General features: G+C 34.3%; 1 protein-coding gene across 1 annotated transcript in view; it reads left to right on the top strand.

The window, feature by feature from the left end:
* LOC144443710 (ATP-binding cassette sub-family C member 9-like) overlaps window positions 1–16,046 on the top strand; it is a 66,259-nt gene that overhangs the window by 30,850 nt on the left and 19,363 nt on the right. Inside the window, exons 13-20 of the mRNA XM_078133253.1 lie at window positions 3,341–3,506; window positions 5,504–5,641; window positions 6,797–6,974; window positions 7,111–7,319; window positions 7,486–7,725; window positions 10,112–10,269; window positions 10,865–10,957; window positions 12,323–12,425. Of these exons, the coding sequence (XP_077989379.1) occupies window positions 3,341–3,506; window positions 5,504–5,641; window positions 6,797–6,974; window positions 7,111–7,319; window positions 7,486–7,725; window positions 10,112–10,269; window positions 10,865–10,957; window positions 12,323–12,425 (1,285 nt within the window). The remainder of the gene's footprint in view (window positions 1–3,340; window positions 3,507–5,503; window positions 5,642–6,796; window positions 6,975–7,110; window positions 7,320–7,485; window positions 7,726–10,111; window positions 10,270–10,864; window positions 10,958–12,322; window positions 12,426–16,046) is intronic.

Genomic DNA, 16,046 nt, shown 5'->3' with positions numbered 1-16,046 from the left:
TCTTACATTTTGGGCAGAGGCTTTCGATAAAATTGACGAAGCGCAAGCTGGCTTTAGACGAGGTTATTCTACTGTCGATAATGTATTCATCCTTCAGTCAATTATCCAGAAGTATCTGACAATGAATAAGGGGAAATTCTATTGCGTATTCGTCGATTTTTCTAAAGCGTTTGACACGGTTGAACGTCAGAGGTTATGGTATCTCCTTTTGAAAGGTGGTGTGAAGGGAAAGATGTTCAGAATGCTTAACAGTATCTATAACAGTGTCAAGTCTTGTGTGAGAACAGGTGATGGTAATACTGAATATTTTAACTGTCACAGTGGCGTACGCCAAGGGTGTATGCTTAGCCCCTTCTTATTTTCATTTTTTATCAATGAATTAGCAAGGGAAATCCATGTTACTGGCCAGCGTGGAGTGCAGCTGTCCCCAGACTTAGTTGAAATCATGTGTTTACTATTTGCAGACGATGTTGTAATGTTTTCTGACACAATTATAGGACTTCAAAAATTATTAACCACTCTAAGTGAATACTGTAGTAAATGGCAGATGACTGTCAATTTATCTAAGACAAAAATAGTAGTTTTCAAAAATGGGGGATTTGTGTCAAAGAGAGAAAAATGGGTTTTTAACGGGAAGGCACTTGAAGTTGTTTCATACTACAAATACCTAGGATTATTGTTATCATGTCGTTTAAAGTGGTTTCAAGCCACCAAATTGCTATCACAACAGGGCAGAAAAGCTTTTATAAACGCCTGGAGCAAGTGTAATAGAGTTGGTACCTTGTCATATGTTACTTTCTTTAAGTTGTTTGATTCAATGATTTCACCAATTTTGACGTATGGATCTGAACTATGGGGTTTTCAAAGTTACTTGTCACTAGAAAGGGTACAGCTTTTAGCATGCAGAATATTTTTAGGGCTTCCACATTGCGCTCCAAATTGTGCTGTTCTTGGTGAATGTGGGAGATACCCAATATATCTAATAACAGCAAAAAAATGTATTAAATATTGGGCCAAACTTGTAAATATGCCAAATTATAGATACCCAAAAAAATGCTATAATATGCTTTACCAAATTGAAAACTCTGGTTTAAGATATAAGGGTACATGGGTCAGAGAAGTACGAACCTTACTCTCTATTTCTGGTTTACAAGATGTATGGGACGCACAGGAAGTTGACAATATAGACCTTTTTATAGGCACATTCACCACTAGATTTAAACAGTTTTTATTTTTAAATTGGCACAGTGAAATATCAACCTTAGATAAACTAGAAAATTACAGAAATTTGAAATCCCTGCTGCAACCTGAAAAGTATTTGTTCTCTGTTACCATTGACAAACATCGGAAGATGTTAGCACGTTTCAGGTGTTCTGCACATTGCTTAAAAATCGAAAGTGAGAGAAAATATGGCATAGAGAGACAGGATCGTATTTGTAAACTTTGTGATTTTAGAGAAGTTGAGGATGAATTCCACTTTCTTCTGAAATGTACCTTTTTCAACCAATATCGCAACAAATATATTCCTGCCTATTATTATTCACCACCATCCTACGAAAAGTTTATTGAAATAATGCATAGTGAGAACGGAGATATATTGCAAAAGTTGGCTGTATTTCTTTTTCATGCTCTTTCTCTGAGGAAAGAAGCAGATTCTTTGTTGTGAGCGACATTTTGTTTTCCTTTTTTCTGCTTTTAACAAGTGAATGTAATTATGTAAATGTATTGCATTTTGGGCCAATGGCCATGGACTGCAATAAACGACCTATATAATTATTTTTAAGTACAACGTGAACAAAAAAGTCACCGGCCCACCCCGGTGGTAAAAACTGATCGCTCCCTTATTTTGCATACATCCTTGGGTGGCAGGAGTCTGGTATGTAGAGGTACTTTTATTTTTATTTAATAAATTTTGTTTATTTTCAAAATCATGTACATTATCGATGACAATTTGTATGTACCAGCCAGTATGCAGTAAGCTTACTTTCGACTTTCCCTCGAGCTCAGAGCTCGGAATCGCGAAAGAACATAATGAATGTAATTAAAATGACTGAACGAAAGTCACAGTCAGACAATGGTACCATCACGTGAGGGTGTCTCATGGTCGATGTTGGTCATACATACAACGGGGTATGACATCAGGCAGCAGTAACCAATCTTAAATACCAATATCGCACACTTGACGGGTTCGATTTTCTGGTGATGCTCGAACCCGAAATCGCACCCCCAGTTGGGAATGTCCTGTCGAACGAACATTTTATCAGTGTAAGGATTTTGGCTCTGCTTGAAAGGGTGATACCCCGGTACGACGTCAGCTTTCAAAAGTTACTTTTAGGGGGTCAAATCATATGGCGGACCAGTCGAGATTTTTGTTGACACACAAAATCAAGGAAAACAGGAATTTCACTGCAGTGTGAAATTTTAGCACTGAAAATAATTCCAACATGAGAATGATGCACGCGCTGAACGTTTTCGACAGGCTGTGTCAAATTCAGTATCAGTTGCTGCAACTAATTGCAATAAGCGTCGAATTTGTAGTGAACCTAATCTAATAATTATATTTAGGCAGATGAGAAGTTCGACGTTTATCTTGAGCCTCAGTTGCATATGAGAATTGGGTTCTCTGAAACCGCGCGTTTAGAATCGTATATTTACAAGGACTACGTACAAGGACTACAGGTAGCAAAAACAACAATATTATTCTATTTATTAGAAGGTACTCTAAGTGAAAAAAAATCGAGGGCGTTCTAAACACTCGTGTCTCTATTTCTGTTCCTCTTTTTCTTATTTCTTACTCAAATACAAGTATAATTCTTCCAGTATTGCCCGCCGACCCTGGTCCAAAGTTTGGGTACATATAAGTACATAAAGTTACTAATAATGACAAACTTATATGACAAACAAAAAGACTTGACAGTGCGTATAGGAAGGGAAAGTGATATGAATGGAAGAAATCCCGATTTGAGGTATTATAAATTATACATTTTTGCTAATTAGGTCAGTGAAGTAAGACTTTGGTGGCATTATCATGCTGATTAATTAATAGATGCTTGGATATACTTATGTTCTATTGTTCTGTGCAATAATGATACTTGAACTAATCTACAAACTTGTTAGCCACCCAATTAAAGTGAAATAAAGTGCTAGGGCATTGCAATATAAAATCATTTAGTATGCAAATGAAAGAATTAATATGCAAAATGTCTTCAAACAATGAAGTAGAATCACGGTACATAGTCCAATTTGATAATAACAGGTTTTGTGGACAACAAACAATGGAAAAGCTTATTTTACTCATTCTATTGATTATTGTTATCTTGACCTTACATTACATTTCAAGGTACCAGAGAGTATTAGAGGTGTGCGCCATGAAGCACGATTTAAATATGCTACCGGCAGGTGATATGACAGAAGTAGGTGAGAAGGGTATAAATCTAAGTGGAGGACAGAAACAACGAATAAGTGTAGCAAGAGCAGTGTACGCAAAGAGTGACGTGGTTATACTGGTATGTATTTTTATCGATTTTAGGCTTCTCCATTGCTATGTCTAATGCTTAATAGTGAACAGACACAAATTTCAGAATTTACCAGGTACTATTCAGAATGTGATATTGAAAAATAATTTCTGACCATCTATTTGTCAAGCCGTACATTAACGTCGTCATATCTCTAACATGCATGATCCAATATCATCCAAACTTGCCTTGGCAGACGATGTTATCATGCACAGAGCATAACACGTCCATCGGTTACCGACATTGTTTAATTTATGTAACTTGAACTGTGCTCGAAAACTGTTATACATTGGAGGCACATCTCTATCTACCATCAGCCACACTTGTCACTTGTCCTTAAACCCACTATTCACTCCATTTACTTTCACAAATGGGCGTATTTTCCCCCTCATTATGGTTATATTGCTATGACACGATTTACACTAGACCTGCAGGGTTAGATGACAATGTTTTGTATTTTAAAATGTTGTTGTTGAAAAAATTGTATCATTATTTCGACTTTCTGCACATCACTGAAATAAAGTAAAAGAGAAGAAGAGTTACTTTGACAAAAATCCTTACAGGTTAAAAGTGACTCTGAAACATTACAGAAAATACGACACCCCCACCTCAATAAAATAATCATATTTTTGTGCATTTGAATTAGGTCTTCATCTCATTATGACAGATGAATGGAAGGTGCTTAGTCAATCAACAATCAGATCTACTACTTAAGTTAAACCTTTTACTGTCACGACATTATTACATTTTCGTAAACATTTCAACTCTAGTTTTAAAGATTAATTGATAACCTTAGAAGGCACTGTCTATGAAAGCGGTTAAATTATTGCCTAAAAGGCTATGGACAACACATAAAAGTGCCTTAAAAGAATCGTAGAGTAAACACATTCCTCAACACCGCCTATCCAACCGTCATGTGCGTTGACGTTATACTGTGATGATAGCATTAAATTCGGACCAGGTTACTGTTTAAAGAACTTTTGAATCCTACATGTATATGTATAAAGAATAGTTTCTGATATAGGTGCTATCAAATTAGCAAATTATTGATCGAAAGGGTCTGATGGCCTAATAAATACCCATAATAGTCCACCCCCACCAGAGATTCTAACCTCTCAGCACCCATATCTCCCCATGACATATCCTCACCTCCAACTCTTTCCCCTGATCTTCTCTGTCAAAATCCTATTAAATCTTTTCGAATATTTCAACCCGGTCTATACATTTTATTTGCTAATTAGGAAAAATAAAATATTAGCGTATTTCCGATAATAGTATCTCAATCGTTGTGATTGTTTTTGATTTTGAAATTATATTCGTATATTTATTCCATCCAAATCCAAACGGAATGTCAGTCAGAATACATCTTCTGTGACAGTTCGATGAAATATGTACACACGTCAGGTGGGAAAGAAAACAGACGTCAGGTCAAGATAAATATAGAATTTCTTATCTTTTTGTTTTAAAATATTAAAAGATGTTTAGGATCGATGGGTTAAACTAGGGTCGGTGGAGTTATCGAAAACAAACATTGTTTTTTAAATTCGCCTAGCCTGATAGTCTTAATTTGTCTTGTAAACCGATATGTGAAACGTGGTCCAACAGTCCACTCACTCAGTCAGAATGGAATACCTGACATGCATATGAATGGGGGGGGGGGGGCTATTGTATATGTTTAGAAATAGATAATAGGAGTGGTCAATGTGTTTGGGCTTTTAAAGAGGGGCAAGAGACTTTTTGTCGGGTCGATGGCCATCGAACCCCAGGCCGAAAAAATAACCAATCCATAAAATCTGTTTTAATGGACAGTTAGTAAAATGAGTCTTCAAAGATAAAGTGAAAGTTTTAAATTCTTATATTGTGTTCTCTTATTTGAGGTAGAGCTGTTTGCAAAGCTTAGTTAAGTGACTAAGGACACATGTTACAGAACATTTAGTCAAATGCTAATATTTGTCACCGTCAAAATTCAAGTTCTTATTTTTCTAAAGGATGATCCTCTGTCGGCCCTGGATGTACATGTTGGAGCACACATAATGGAACGATGTATCATGACATTTCTGACTGAAGAGAAGAGAACAGTCATTTTGGTTACACACCAAGTACAATATGTTGATAACGCAGATCAGGTAAATATCAATATCACATTGAACAGCATACTAATAGTAACATACTCTAATTATTAACTAGTATAATTGTCGAATATGTGTTGTAAAGGTAAACAAAATTTTAGACTCATATGTCGCATTATTACAAGTTTAACTTTGGTAGAAGAGACTGAACTATCCTAGGGAAAGGTAAGGAAAATATATAAAATGAATGTTTTCCTTAAGCTTGTGGAGAGATAGATATGTCATATGTCATACAGGTGTGTGTACTCGCTAGAAATCTGGCAACACAGTTTTACATTACATTACAATGATTTAATGATATTGGCTTTGCTATGCGGTCATTGTTGATACCATGCTGTTATAGCCATGTTTACCCCCACCCTCACCCCCAGCACGCGCACACACACTCGCACACAGCATTAGACTTCCTTTGAGTTTCAGCTTTAAACAAACGTTGAGCATAGTCTGGCATATTGTGACAATCTGTTCATGTCATCACATCTTTAGAAATGTGCTGATGATCGTTTAGCTAATGACGCTAAATGGTCGGGTTTGATAGTTTCAATGTGAACCACTTCTATTAGAGTTATGCTGCATCACCTTTTTGAGTATTGGTCTGTTATTTTTTTTAAATATATTAGTTTACAACATTGATGAATATGTATTTTTAAATAATGTTTCATTCAGTAAAGGCTAGAATGGAAGGGTATTGAGACTGGGGGAAGAAGTGAGTCTCGTTCTAGAAAGTAGACTGGTGAGGTAAAGAACTGTATGTAGTTTTGATTTGATCCATTCCCTTCATGCTAGAACGATCTGAGTGTATGGTTAAAGGATAAAGTGTGACTGTTCGATAATTCAGGCATTCAGAACCTATGAACGATTACATCGAACAATCAACATTTCAATAAAATTCCCATTTTCATGGACTTGATATTTTGTGTGGTATGGCGTCTAATTATGATAGCCGGGAACATTCGACTTAATTAACGAGTCGATTTGCAATTGCCATTGGAAAGGCTTTACGATTTATATAACGTCCAGCCAGCCCAAGGACGTGTCCAGTGGTTATATCAATGTGTATTTTAGCGCGTTGATTTAAAGGCAAATCAAAGCATTATAGGCATTAGTCTTCTCATTTAGTAATACACTGTATTTTATATTTTACCTCAAAAGGCTGTAGTAATGCAAAATGGTAGTATCACCCACCAAAGAACCATGGACGCAATTTGTAAGGGCGGGCAATACGAAGAGTGGCAGGCAGTCATTAGCACAATAAGTGGGTCTGGAAGTGCCTCTGATGTCCCTGTGGTTCCTGGAGTACAGGGAGAAAGTACACCTGACAAACCAAGTGGTAATACTAATTCATTTGTATGATCTTGCGTTGTTTTTTAAATTTATATAATTTCAATATATTACTAGTCAATGAAGTGAAGTGTTGTGTCGTGTCATCTCAATGTTATGTTTCATGTATGTGCTTATTCCTCAAGAATCCATTGGTCAGTTTATGTCGAAAGAAGAAGATGCCATCGCCAAACCATCTTGGAAGGTCTTCTGGACTTATTTAAAAGTTATTAGATTACCTTATGTTTGCTTGATCATGGTCTTGTTTATCGTCGCAGTAAGCTTCGATACGTGGGTGAATATATGGTTGTCGAATTGGTCACAGTTTGAGTTAGATGCTGTAAACAATGTCACGGTAAGTATTTCTAGTCATTTATCTATGTACCAAGTTTACTTAAACAAGCCACGTCATCCTCCTATTTCTAACTCATTTTTCATAGATTTTCAATTTTTTTCAAGATTTGCCTGTCATTCAGGATCTTGCATACAACACATAAACACAAATTTCCGTTTGATTACAGATTGCAGACCCACAGACAAGAAGGTACTACACCATAGGTTACACGTTATTGATAGTGGGTTTTACTGGTATTGTTGTAGTCCAGTGTTTATGCATTGCTCTCTTCAGTATACTAGGATCTAAACGATTACAGAGTCAGATATTTCGCAATGTCATTCATGCTCCCATGAGGTTCTTCCACACAACTCCTATTGGTCGTATTCTCAATCGATTTTCAAATGATTTACAGATATTAGATCTGGTAAGTGTGAGATAAAATATATACACATAAAGTCATACTATATCAAATTTGGTAAGTGTGAGATATAATACATGTACACAAAGTCATACTATATAAATTTGAGTCAGTGTGAGATATAGTACATATACACAAAGTCATACTATACCAGATTTGGTAAGTGTGAGAAATAATACATATACACAAAGTCATACTATATCAAATTTGGTAAGTGTGAGATATAATACATATACACAAAGTCATACTATATACATTTGGGTAAGTGTGAGATATAGTACATATACACAAAGTCATACTATACCAGATTTGGTAAGTGTGAGATATAATACATATACACAAAGTCATACTATACCAGATTTGGTAAGTATGAGATATAATACATGTACACAAAGTCATACTATATAAATGTGGGTAAGTGTGAGATATAGTACATATACACAAAGTCATACTATACCAGATTTGGTAAGTGTGAGATATAATACATATACACAAAGTCATACTATATCAAATTTTGTAAGTGTGAGATATAGTACATATACACAAAGTCATACTATATCGATTTTGGTAAGTGTGAGATATAGTACATATACACAAAGTCATACTATATCGATTTTGGTAAGTGTGAGATATAATACATGTACACAAAGTCATACTATATAAATTTTGGTAAGTGTGAGATATAGTACATATACACAAAGTCATACTATACCAGATTTGGTAAGTGTGAGATATAATACATATACACAAAGTCATACTATAGCAGATTTGGTAAGTATGAGATATAATACATGTACACAAAGTCATACTATATCGATTTTGGTAAGTGTGAGATATAGTACATATACACAAAGTCATACTATATCGAGTTTGGTAAGTGTGAGATATAATACATGTTCACAAAGTCATACTATATAAATTTTGGTAAGTGTGAGATATAGTACATATACACAAAGTCATACTATACCAGATTTGGTAAGTGTGAGATATAATACATATACACAAAGTCATACTATAGCAGATTTGGTAAGTATGAGATATAATACATGTACACAAAGTCATACTATATAAATTTGGGTAAGTGTGAGATATAGTACATATACACAAAGTCATAGTATATCGATTTTGGTAAGTGTGAGATATAATACATATGCACAAAGTCATAGTATATCAATTTTGGTAAGTGTGAGATATAATACATGTATACAAGGTCATACTACATCAAATTTGGTAAGTGTGAGATATAATACATATACACAAAGTCATAGTATATAAATTTTGGTAAGTGTGAGATGTAATACATGAACTTAGAACATCTTGTAGTCTGAGCTGTTTTAAAAGTAAATGCAAATTTCACTTTAAACATAATGTGTAAATAATTCCCAATTGTCTATTTGTGTCAGCTGCTTCTGTCCATGTTTTTATTTGTCATGTTTGTTATGTTCAATTGTATTTTATATATGTTCTGGCGTTTTCCTGTGATATTTTAATGTTATATTTTAATGTATAGATTGTAAATATTTTAAAGATACTCGACATTGTGTGAGAAGAGCCTTTGGCTCAACAATTTATCGAGTTTAAATAAAGTCAAATTATAATAATAATAATAATAATAATAATAATAATAATAATAATAATAATAATAATAATAATAATAAAAATACATGTACACAAAGTCATACTATATCAAATTTGGTAAGTGTGAGATATAATACATATACACAAACTCGTACTATATCAAATTTTGATGTATTTTCATTACATCAAAGAATTTAACAAATGTATAATTACACATATCAATTTTCATGTTTTACTTTGTGGTGAGATAATACATGTCGTCAAAGTCATACTATATCAAATTTTGACGGTATATCAGTTCAAATTAGTTGTTAAGTTTCTGAACACATTTTCATGTTTACCCAGTCTTTGATCTGTTCATTCCACTCGCTTTCCGTCAATATTACAGTAAACTGTTTCCTCACTACACTACACTACATTTCACTGCACTGCACTGCACTGCACTGCACTACACTACGCTACACTACACTACACTACACTACACTACACTACACTACACTACACTACACTGCAGGGCTGCACTGGATTGCACTTCACTATTACACAGTTAAACTGGTTTGCTACGAATAAAAATCTGATGAATGTTTCGAGTCCATAGAGTTTGTTTAAAAGCAAGTAAATATAGGAACTACGTAAATGTGCCAAATGACCCTATAACAGTACCACCTATTAAATGTGTGTCGCAAAGTGAACACTTCATTTACAAATTTGAGACATTCTAGTGTTTTCGATGAATATTTTGAACGGTATGATTATTTTGGCCAGACATACGAGAGATTTACAATCTCATTTCTTTCTTTCTAATTGTTTGCAGGTCATCTGGACAAGTACACTCACGTTGTGTGGCTTCGCCGTGATTATTCTGACAACTGTGATAACTATTATAATCGCTGCCCCGGTATCTATAGTGTTACTGGTACTCTCAGTCATCGGCTATGTTTATTTGCTAAAATATACTGGTCCGGCTCTACGGTAAGAAACATTCACTAACACGTATCATCTAAATCTAGGGTTCTTGATTATCAAATATGTCTGACTCAGTACTTTGGAACCTTGGAATATTTTGAACATTCAGTTCAATTATTTGCTTCTTTCCTATTATCACTTGATTATCAACAATCTATAATTTCTAACGATTGACCAAGAGAATTCTCGTTATATTGCGTCAGACGTTTTCTACCATGGATGGATATACAGACAGACAGACAGACAGACAGGCAGACAGACAGACAGACAGACAGATAGATAACCCCAAAACATAAAACATCCGTTCCATAGCTAACAGGTTTTCGTAAAAGACAGTGTCTTCAAATGCTTTACTTATATGTAACTTAGTCTAATGGATAAAATTACTGCGGTTTTTTCTCACAAATATAACCACCATTTAAGAAAGTGTGACATGGACAGCAACACGTGCAAGTGCGTATGTCTGTTGTTCCACATTTGTTTGTCTCTTTTTTGTGACAGATTGATGTGAGGGTGGGGGTGGGGGGCTACTTGTATACTTACATGAATAAATACTTTCAATGTACCTAATTATCATATAAATACATATTTTTACCTGTAGTGAAATCCGTCGTTTGAATAATATCACCAGATCACCAATATTGGCTCACATCTCAACAACAGCAGGAGGACTTTCTTCAGTGAGAGCATATGGGTATGTAATTGTTTTGGTTCACCGAATCTAAGAATACCAGATATTTTATATTTGTCACATCACTATAAACTATGTATAATATCGTGCTTTAAAAGATATGACTTTTCATTACCAGGTTTATGTTGGTGTACATTGTGTAACAATTTATGGAGATTAATTAAAATCAACATTAATCAAATAATATAAAATATAATAATAATCACTTTGGTAATGACAGAATAATGATAATGACTGTTTGGTTAGAAATCACCCTAGCTGAGGTAGTTTACCACGATTTGGTGGTGTGATATCACAAAAAAAAACAGTAATTTTACGAACATTCGTTACCATGGTAACCAATATTTTCTCTTTATATAAATAATTAATAAAAGTGGTGAACAAATGTCTTTGCTTATGGTGTTAATGAGCCTGTGCTGTCCATTGTAATACAAATTAATTAAAACTGAATAGCTGTTTCCATGGAAAAATGCAATGTAGGCTTTACAATGCTATGTTTTGGTAAAATGAATGCCTCGGATTACAACAGTAATGAGTTGAATAATATATATTTTGCCAACAAACCACAATATTTATGCTATTTTCGGTATGTTGAGTGCAGAAATAGTAGTCACTTCTTGAACATTGGTTAACATAATAACGAAAAACAACACATTGTGCAGATTTATTTTTGCAACAATGGACATAGCACAAACAAAATTAAATATAGAAACAATTCTGTTGTGTATGGAATTTATGACTTGATGACATCTGTTGTAATACAGATTACTAAAAATATGATAGCTGTTTCCATGGAAACGTAATTTAGGCTTAAAATGCCATGTTTTAGTAAAATGTATGCTTCTGACAATAACATTGCAATGATTTGAATATATTTTGACTAAAAAATTAACAATATTTTTGGTTATTTCTCATGCTGAATTATAATAATAATGATAATCATAATAATGTTAATGATAAAGAGACACTTTACACCAGAAAGTTAATGGGCACATTCCAGATACATATTCAAATATATTGACTTTATCATTTCAACCAATACACAAAACACAGCGAGTCTTGTTCACTTTATGATGACGCCATTAAATGATAACATCACGAAGTTACAATGCTTTGTCTGCATCAAATTGTCTTTTTCTTATTCATATACATTGAAACGGGTAGAACAAGTAACTCGTAACTGCTATTTAAGCATGATCTTTGTTTATCCCAAATATCACTTTGCATGTAATCGCATGCCTTTCGAAGTTCTTTCATTTGTTGTTTTGGACTTTGAGTAACTGCTGAAAATACGTTTACTTTATTTGTGTGTGCATTTTCTGGTCAGAGAATGGTGATCATATTTCTATCATGTTGTTACATGCACAGGTGTCAGGCACGATTTCGCAAGATGATGCTAAAGTACAATAATGACAATGTTATAACAGATCTTTTCTTATATACTATACTGCGAAGAACCAACATCATATTGGTAAGTGTTAATCGGTTCTGATTCGAAAATCTTATCTTTTCAACTATTTGTTAACAAGATGTTAAGCAATGTATTCAATACGTGCAAGTTTACTTTGTCCTGGTCAAAGGGGCTCCTAGTCAAAGGGGCTAGGGAGACAATACTTATACAGATGATGAGATGGATGAATTTCAATTGATTGTGTCATCTTTAAAGAGATAGAGTTGCATAGCAAGGAAGTCATGTGTCATAAAAGTATGGTAATTAAAGAGTTATAGTAACGAACTCTTTAGGGATAACGATAAATTTGACCCAATGGTAACTAACAACTATGACTTTATGTATGGAGGCTGTATTTACAATGGAGTCATCTTTAGACTTGATTTATATAGTATATATCAGTGCTATATGTACTCATTAGCCCCAAATGGCACAAAGTCCATGATTTGAATGGTAGTATATCATGTGTTGTGTTGTGTTGTGTTGTGCTGTGCTGTTCTCTGTTGTGTTGTGTTGTGTTGTGTTGTGTTGTGTTGTGTTGTGTTGTGTTGTGTTGTGCTGTGCTGTGCTGTGCTGTGCTGTGCTGTGTTGTGTTGTGTTGTGTTGTGTTGTATTGTATTGTATTGTATTGTATTGTATTGTATTGTATCGTATTGTATCGTAGTGTAGTGTATTGGTGATATATATTATCTTATGTATTGTATATGTGTTTGTCTAGTTATTTCTTTCTTATTGTATGCTATTATCACATATTGCACTACATTGTATTGTAAACATTTACATTGCATTTTACTGATGTGAGTTGTACTTTAATATATTGTAACAGCATTTTCTTTGACTGCACTGTGCTATAATGTATCAAACCCCATTTTGATAAGATTAAGTTTGAACAAAATGCGAAAACGTGAAATCAGAATGCCTGAAACGTCACAAGCAGGTAGTATTGCGTCATTTTGGCGATTCCATTACAAGCTAGGATACTGTAAAATCATCTTCATGTATGGCATTGTCAATACATTTTGAAAATGATTTTTAATTCTATAATATCCTCGTGAAAGAAAATATTAATCCATACACATTATTTGCCCTTGTCATTTGTGTTTTATCTATTGAAGATGTGTGATTTTGCCATGTAAGTAAACTTATTGATATCATTATATACCTAATTGCCAAGTATCACTTTCCTTTCATGCTGTGACTACCTATTCATGTTCTTGGCCATCGAATGTCACAACTTTTCAACGGCCTTGCTTTGGCTATCGCAATAAAATCGCGTGTTTCAATTTCAGGATATCATAATGTATAGTATTGCCTAGCTATGTTATATTGTATTTAATTGTACTGTATTGTATGGAATTTTATCATATTGCATTGTATTATATTGCATTGTGTTGTGTTGTGTTGTGTTGTGTTGTGTTGTGTTGTGTTGTGTTGTGTTGTGTTGTATTGCATTGTATTGCTTTTCATTAAATTGTAATGTACACCTAGCCACATCACATTGTATCACATCACGTATCAAATAGTACCATTATTGCATTGTACATCGTATGCAATGGTGCTATATAGTAATATGGGGTATGATAAGGGTGGGATATCCTTAACGCTGTTTTTGATTTCATTGCAATTAAGGAATATCCCATTATGACATGGCATTACTTAACGATGCACTAGCTGCAACCTGAACTTTTTTTTACTCCAAATTTGTTGTTAGATATCGTAACGTACAGTATTGCGCACCCTGAATAGTACCAAATCATCTGTGGGTAAAGGTATTTTGGAGTTCTATACAATACATCGAATTAATGTTATTGGCCACACCCAAAAATGAGCTCCATCAACAGCGATCAAGATTTCAGCCTCTTACCACACTACTTATGGGTATGATCGACTACTGATTAACATGTGCAATATCTAATTATTGGTATCTTAACAATTTCAGTGAATGTATTGTGGTTGTCTGATCGAAAAATAACAGTCCAATTGCAACTAGTTTATCCAATGAACATTAATTAGTTATAATTCTGGATTTTGATAATTAGGAAATATGTTAAATATGCAAGCTTCAAATTTCATATAGTTTCATATAATCAATTTTCCAATTAAGTGGTACATCACGTATAATAGCTTTAGTTTAGAATTTTACATTACAATAATGTGTGTAGACAGAAACATCTATGGTTTTTCCCTCACCGGAGGCATTCAATTTATCTGTTTACTATGGTGGCTGATTGGAAATCAAGCAATCCCTCAAGATTTAAACTTGACACTACACTACCCACTGACAATGTGGACAACTACTTAACAGATACTATGTCTTTTCATAAGTAATTAACACATTTTTCACATAGAAAATGTCCATGTTGCAGTTAGTGCAAGTTAAGATTTAAATATCGCAATTTTTGTCGCAACATTTAATACATCATATTGATAAATAACGTACTAATTACTTGCAGGTTCTACCCACGATAGTATTGGTTTTCTTAGTGACGTTACTAAGCCTTCTATCAGTTGTGATGTTTAAGTTGTCACCCGGATTAGTTGGATTGAGCATAACATCTGTCCTCACTGTAAGTACATGTAATATTTAAAACCCTATCACGTCGCTCAAGAATATTGGCCATTGTTAAGGAATTTAATGCGGGCATTGTTTCGGTTATCTCCAGCAAATATCATTAACTCACATCTCGGCCATATTGGATTTCGCGAAAATCTTAAAAATATTTCTTCTTAAAACCTTGGGGTCCAGTTGGCTCATTCGAGTAATTGGTATGTAGTATGCATGTCCCCTGCCTTTTTAATTTTGTCAGTAACACCACGTGTGGTCATGTGACTTTGGTCACCATATTGGATTTTCGAAAAAGTGTCATTCTTCCTTTAAAAATCTTCTTCTCCAGGACGAGCTGTCCACTTGGTGTGATGTTTTGTGTATTCTAAATGATGTATTTCAAGTTTGCAGCATTGCAATCGGTTGACCACTATGGCAGCCATTTTTGATTTTACAAACATCTAAAAATGACAGCTTCTCCAAAAACACTGCACTGATTGACATGCATTTTGGCAAACAGAATCAACTACTTGACTGCTTTAAAGTTTGTAGTAAAATCGATGCTTGACCTTGGCCGCCATATTGGATTTTCGAAAAAATGGCATTTTTCCTTTAAAAATCTTCTCCAGAACGAGCAGTCCACTTGGTGTGATCTTTTTTTAGAGCATCATCTTAGACATCTAAGTGGAATCTTTCAAGTTTACAAAAAGCATTGCAATCTTATATTGCCATATCGGATTTTTGGAAAATTTAAAAATGACATCTTCTCCAAAAGCACTGCAGTGATTGACTTCATTTTGGCAAATAGAATCCAGTACCGTAGCCTGCGGGGGGGGGGGGCATGTGGTTTGTTGCCCCTTGAGAGTTTTAGGAAAACGGAAAGAATAAAAAGCTACTTTTTGAATACATAGCGACGTTATTAAAATCGTAATTTACATGACAATTCCTCACATACGCGATTTCAATTGATGGTTCACTAGGTCAAAAGTAACTGTACACTGACTCCTCGCTAATTTATGTATCTTATATCTCTATTGTATGCTGGCTTAACTTTGAATAAAAATGTGTCCAGTTAAAAATTGTAACTTTCTGCAGTG

This window comes from Glandiceps talaboti, chromosome 2, assembly GCF_964340395.1.
Source record: "Glandiceps talaboti chromosome 2, keGlaTala1.1, whole genome shotgun sequence".
Lineage (NCBI taxonomy): Eukaryota > Metazoa > Hemichordata > Enteropneusta > Spengelidae > Glandiceps > Glandiceps talaboti.
Note: the sequence above shows the minus strand (reverse complement) of the source record. Positions and strands in the feature narration are given on the sequence as shown.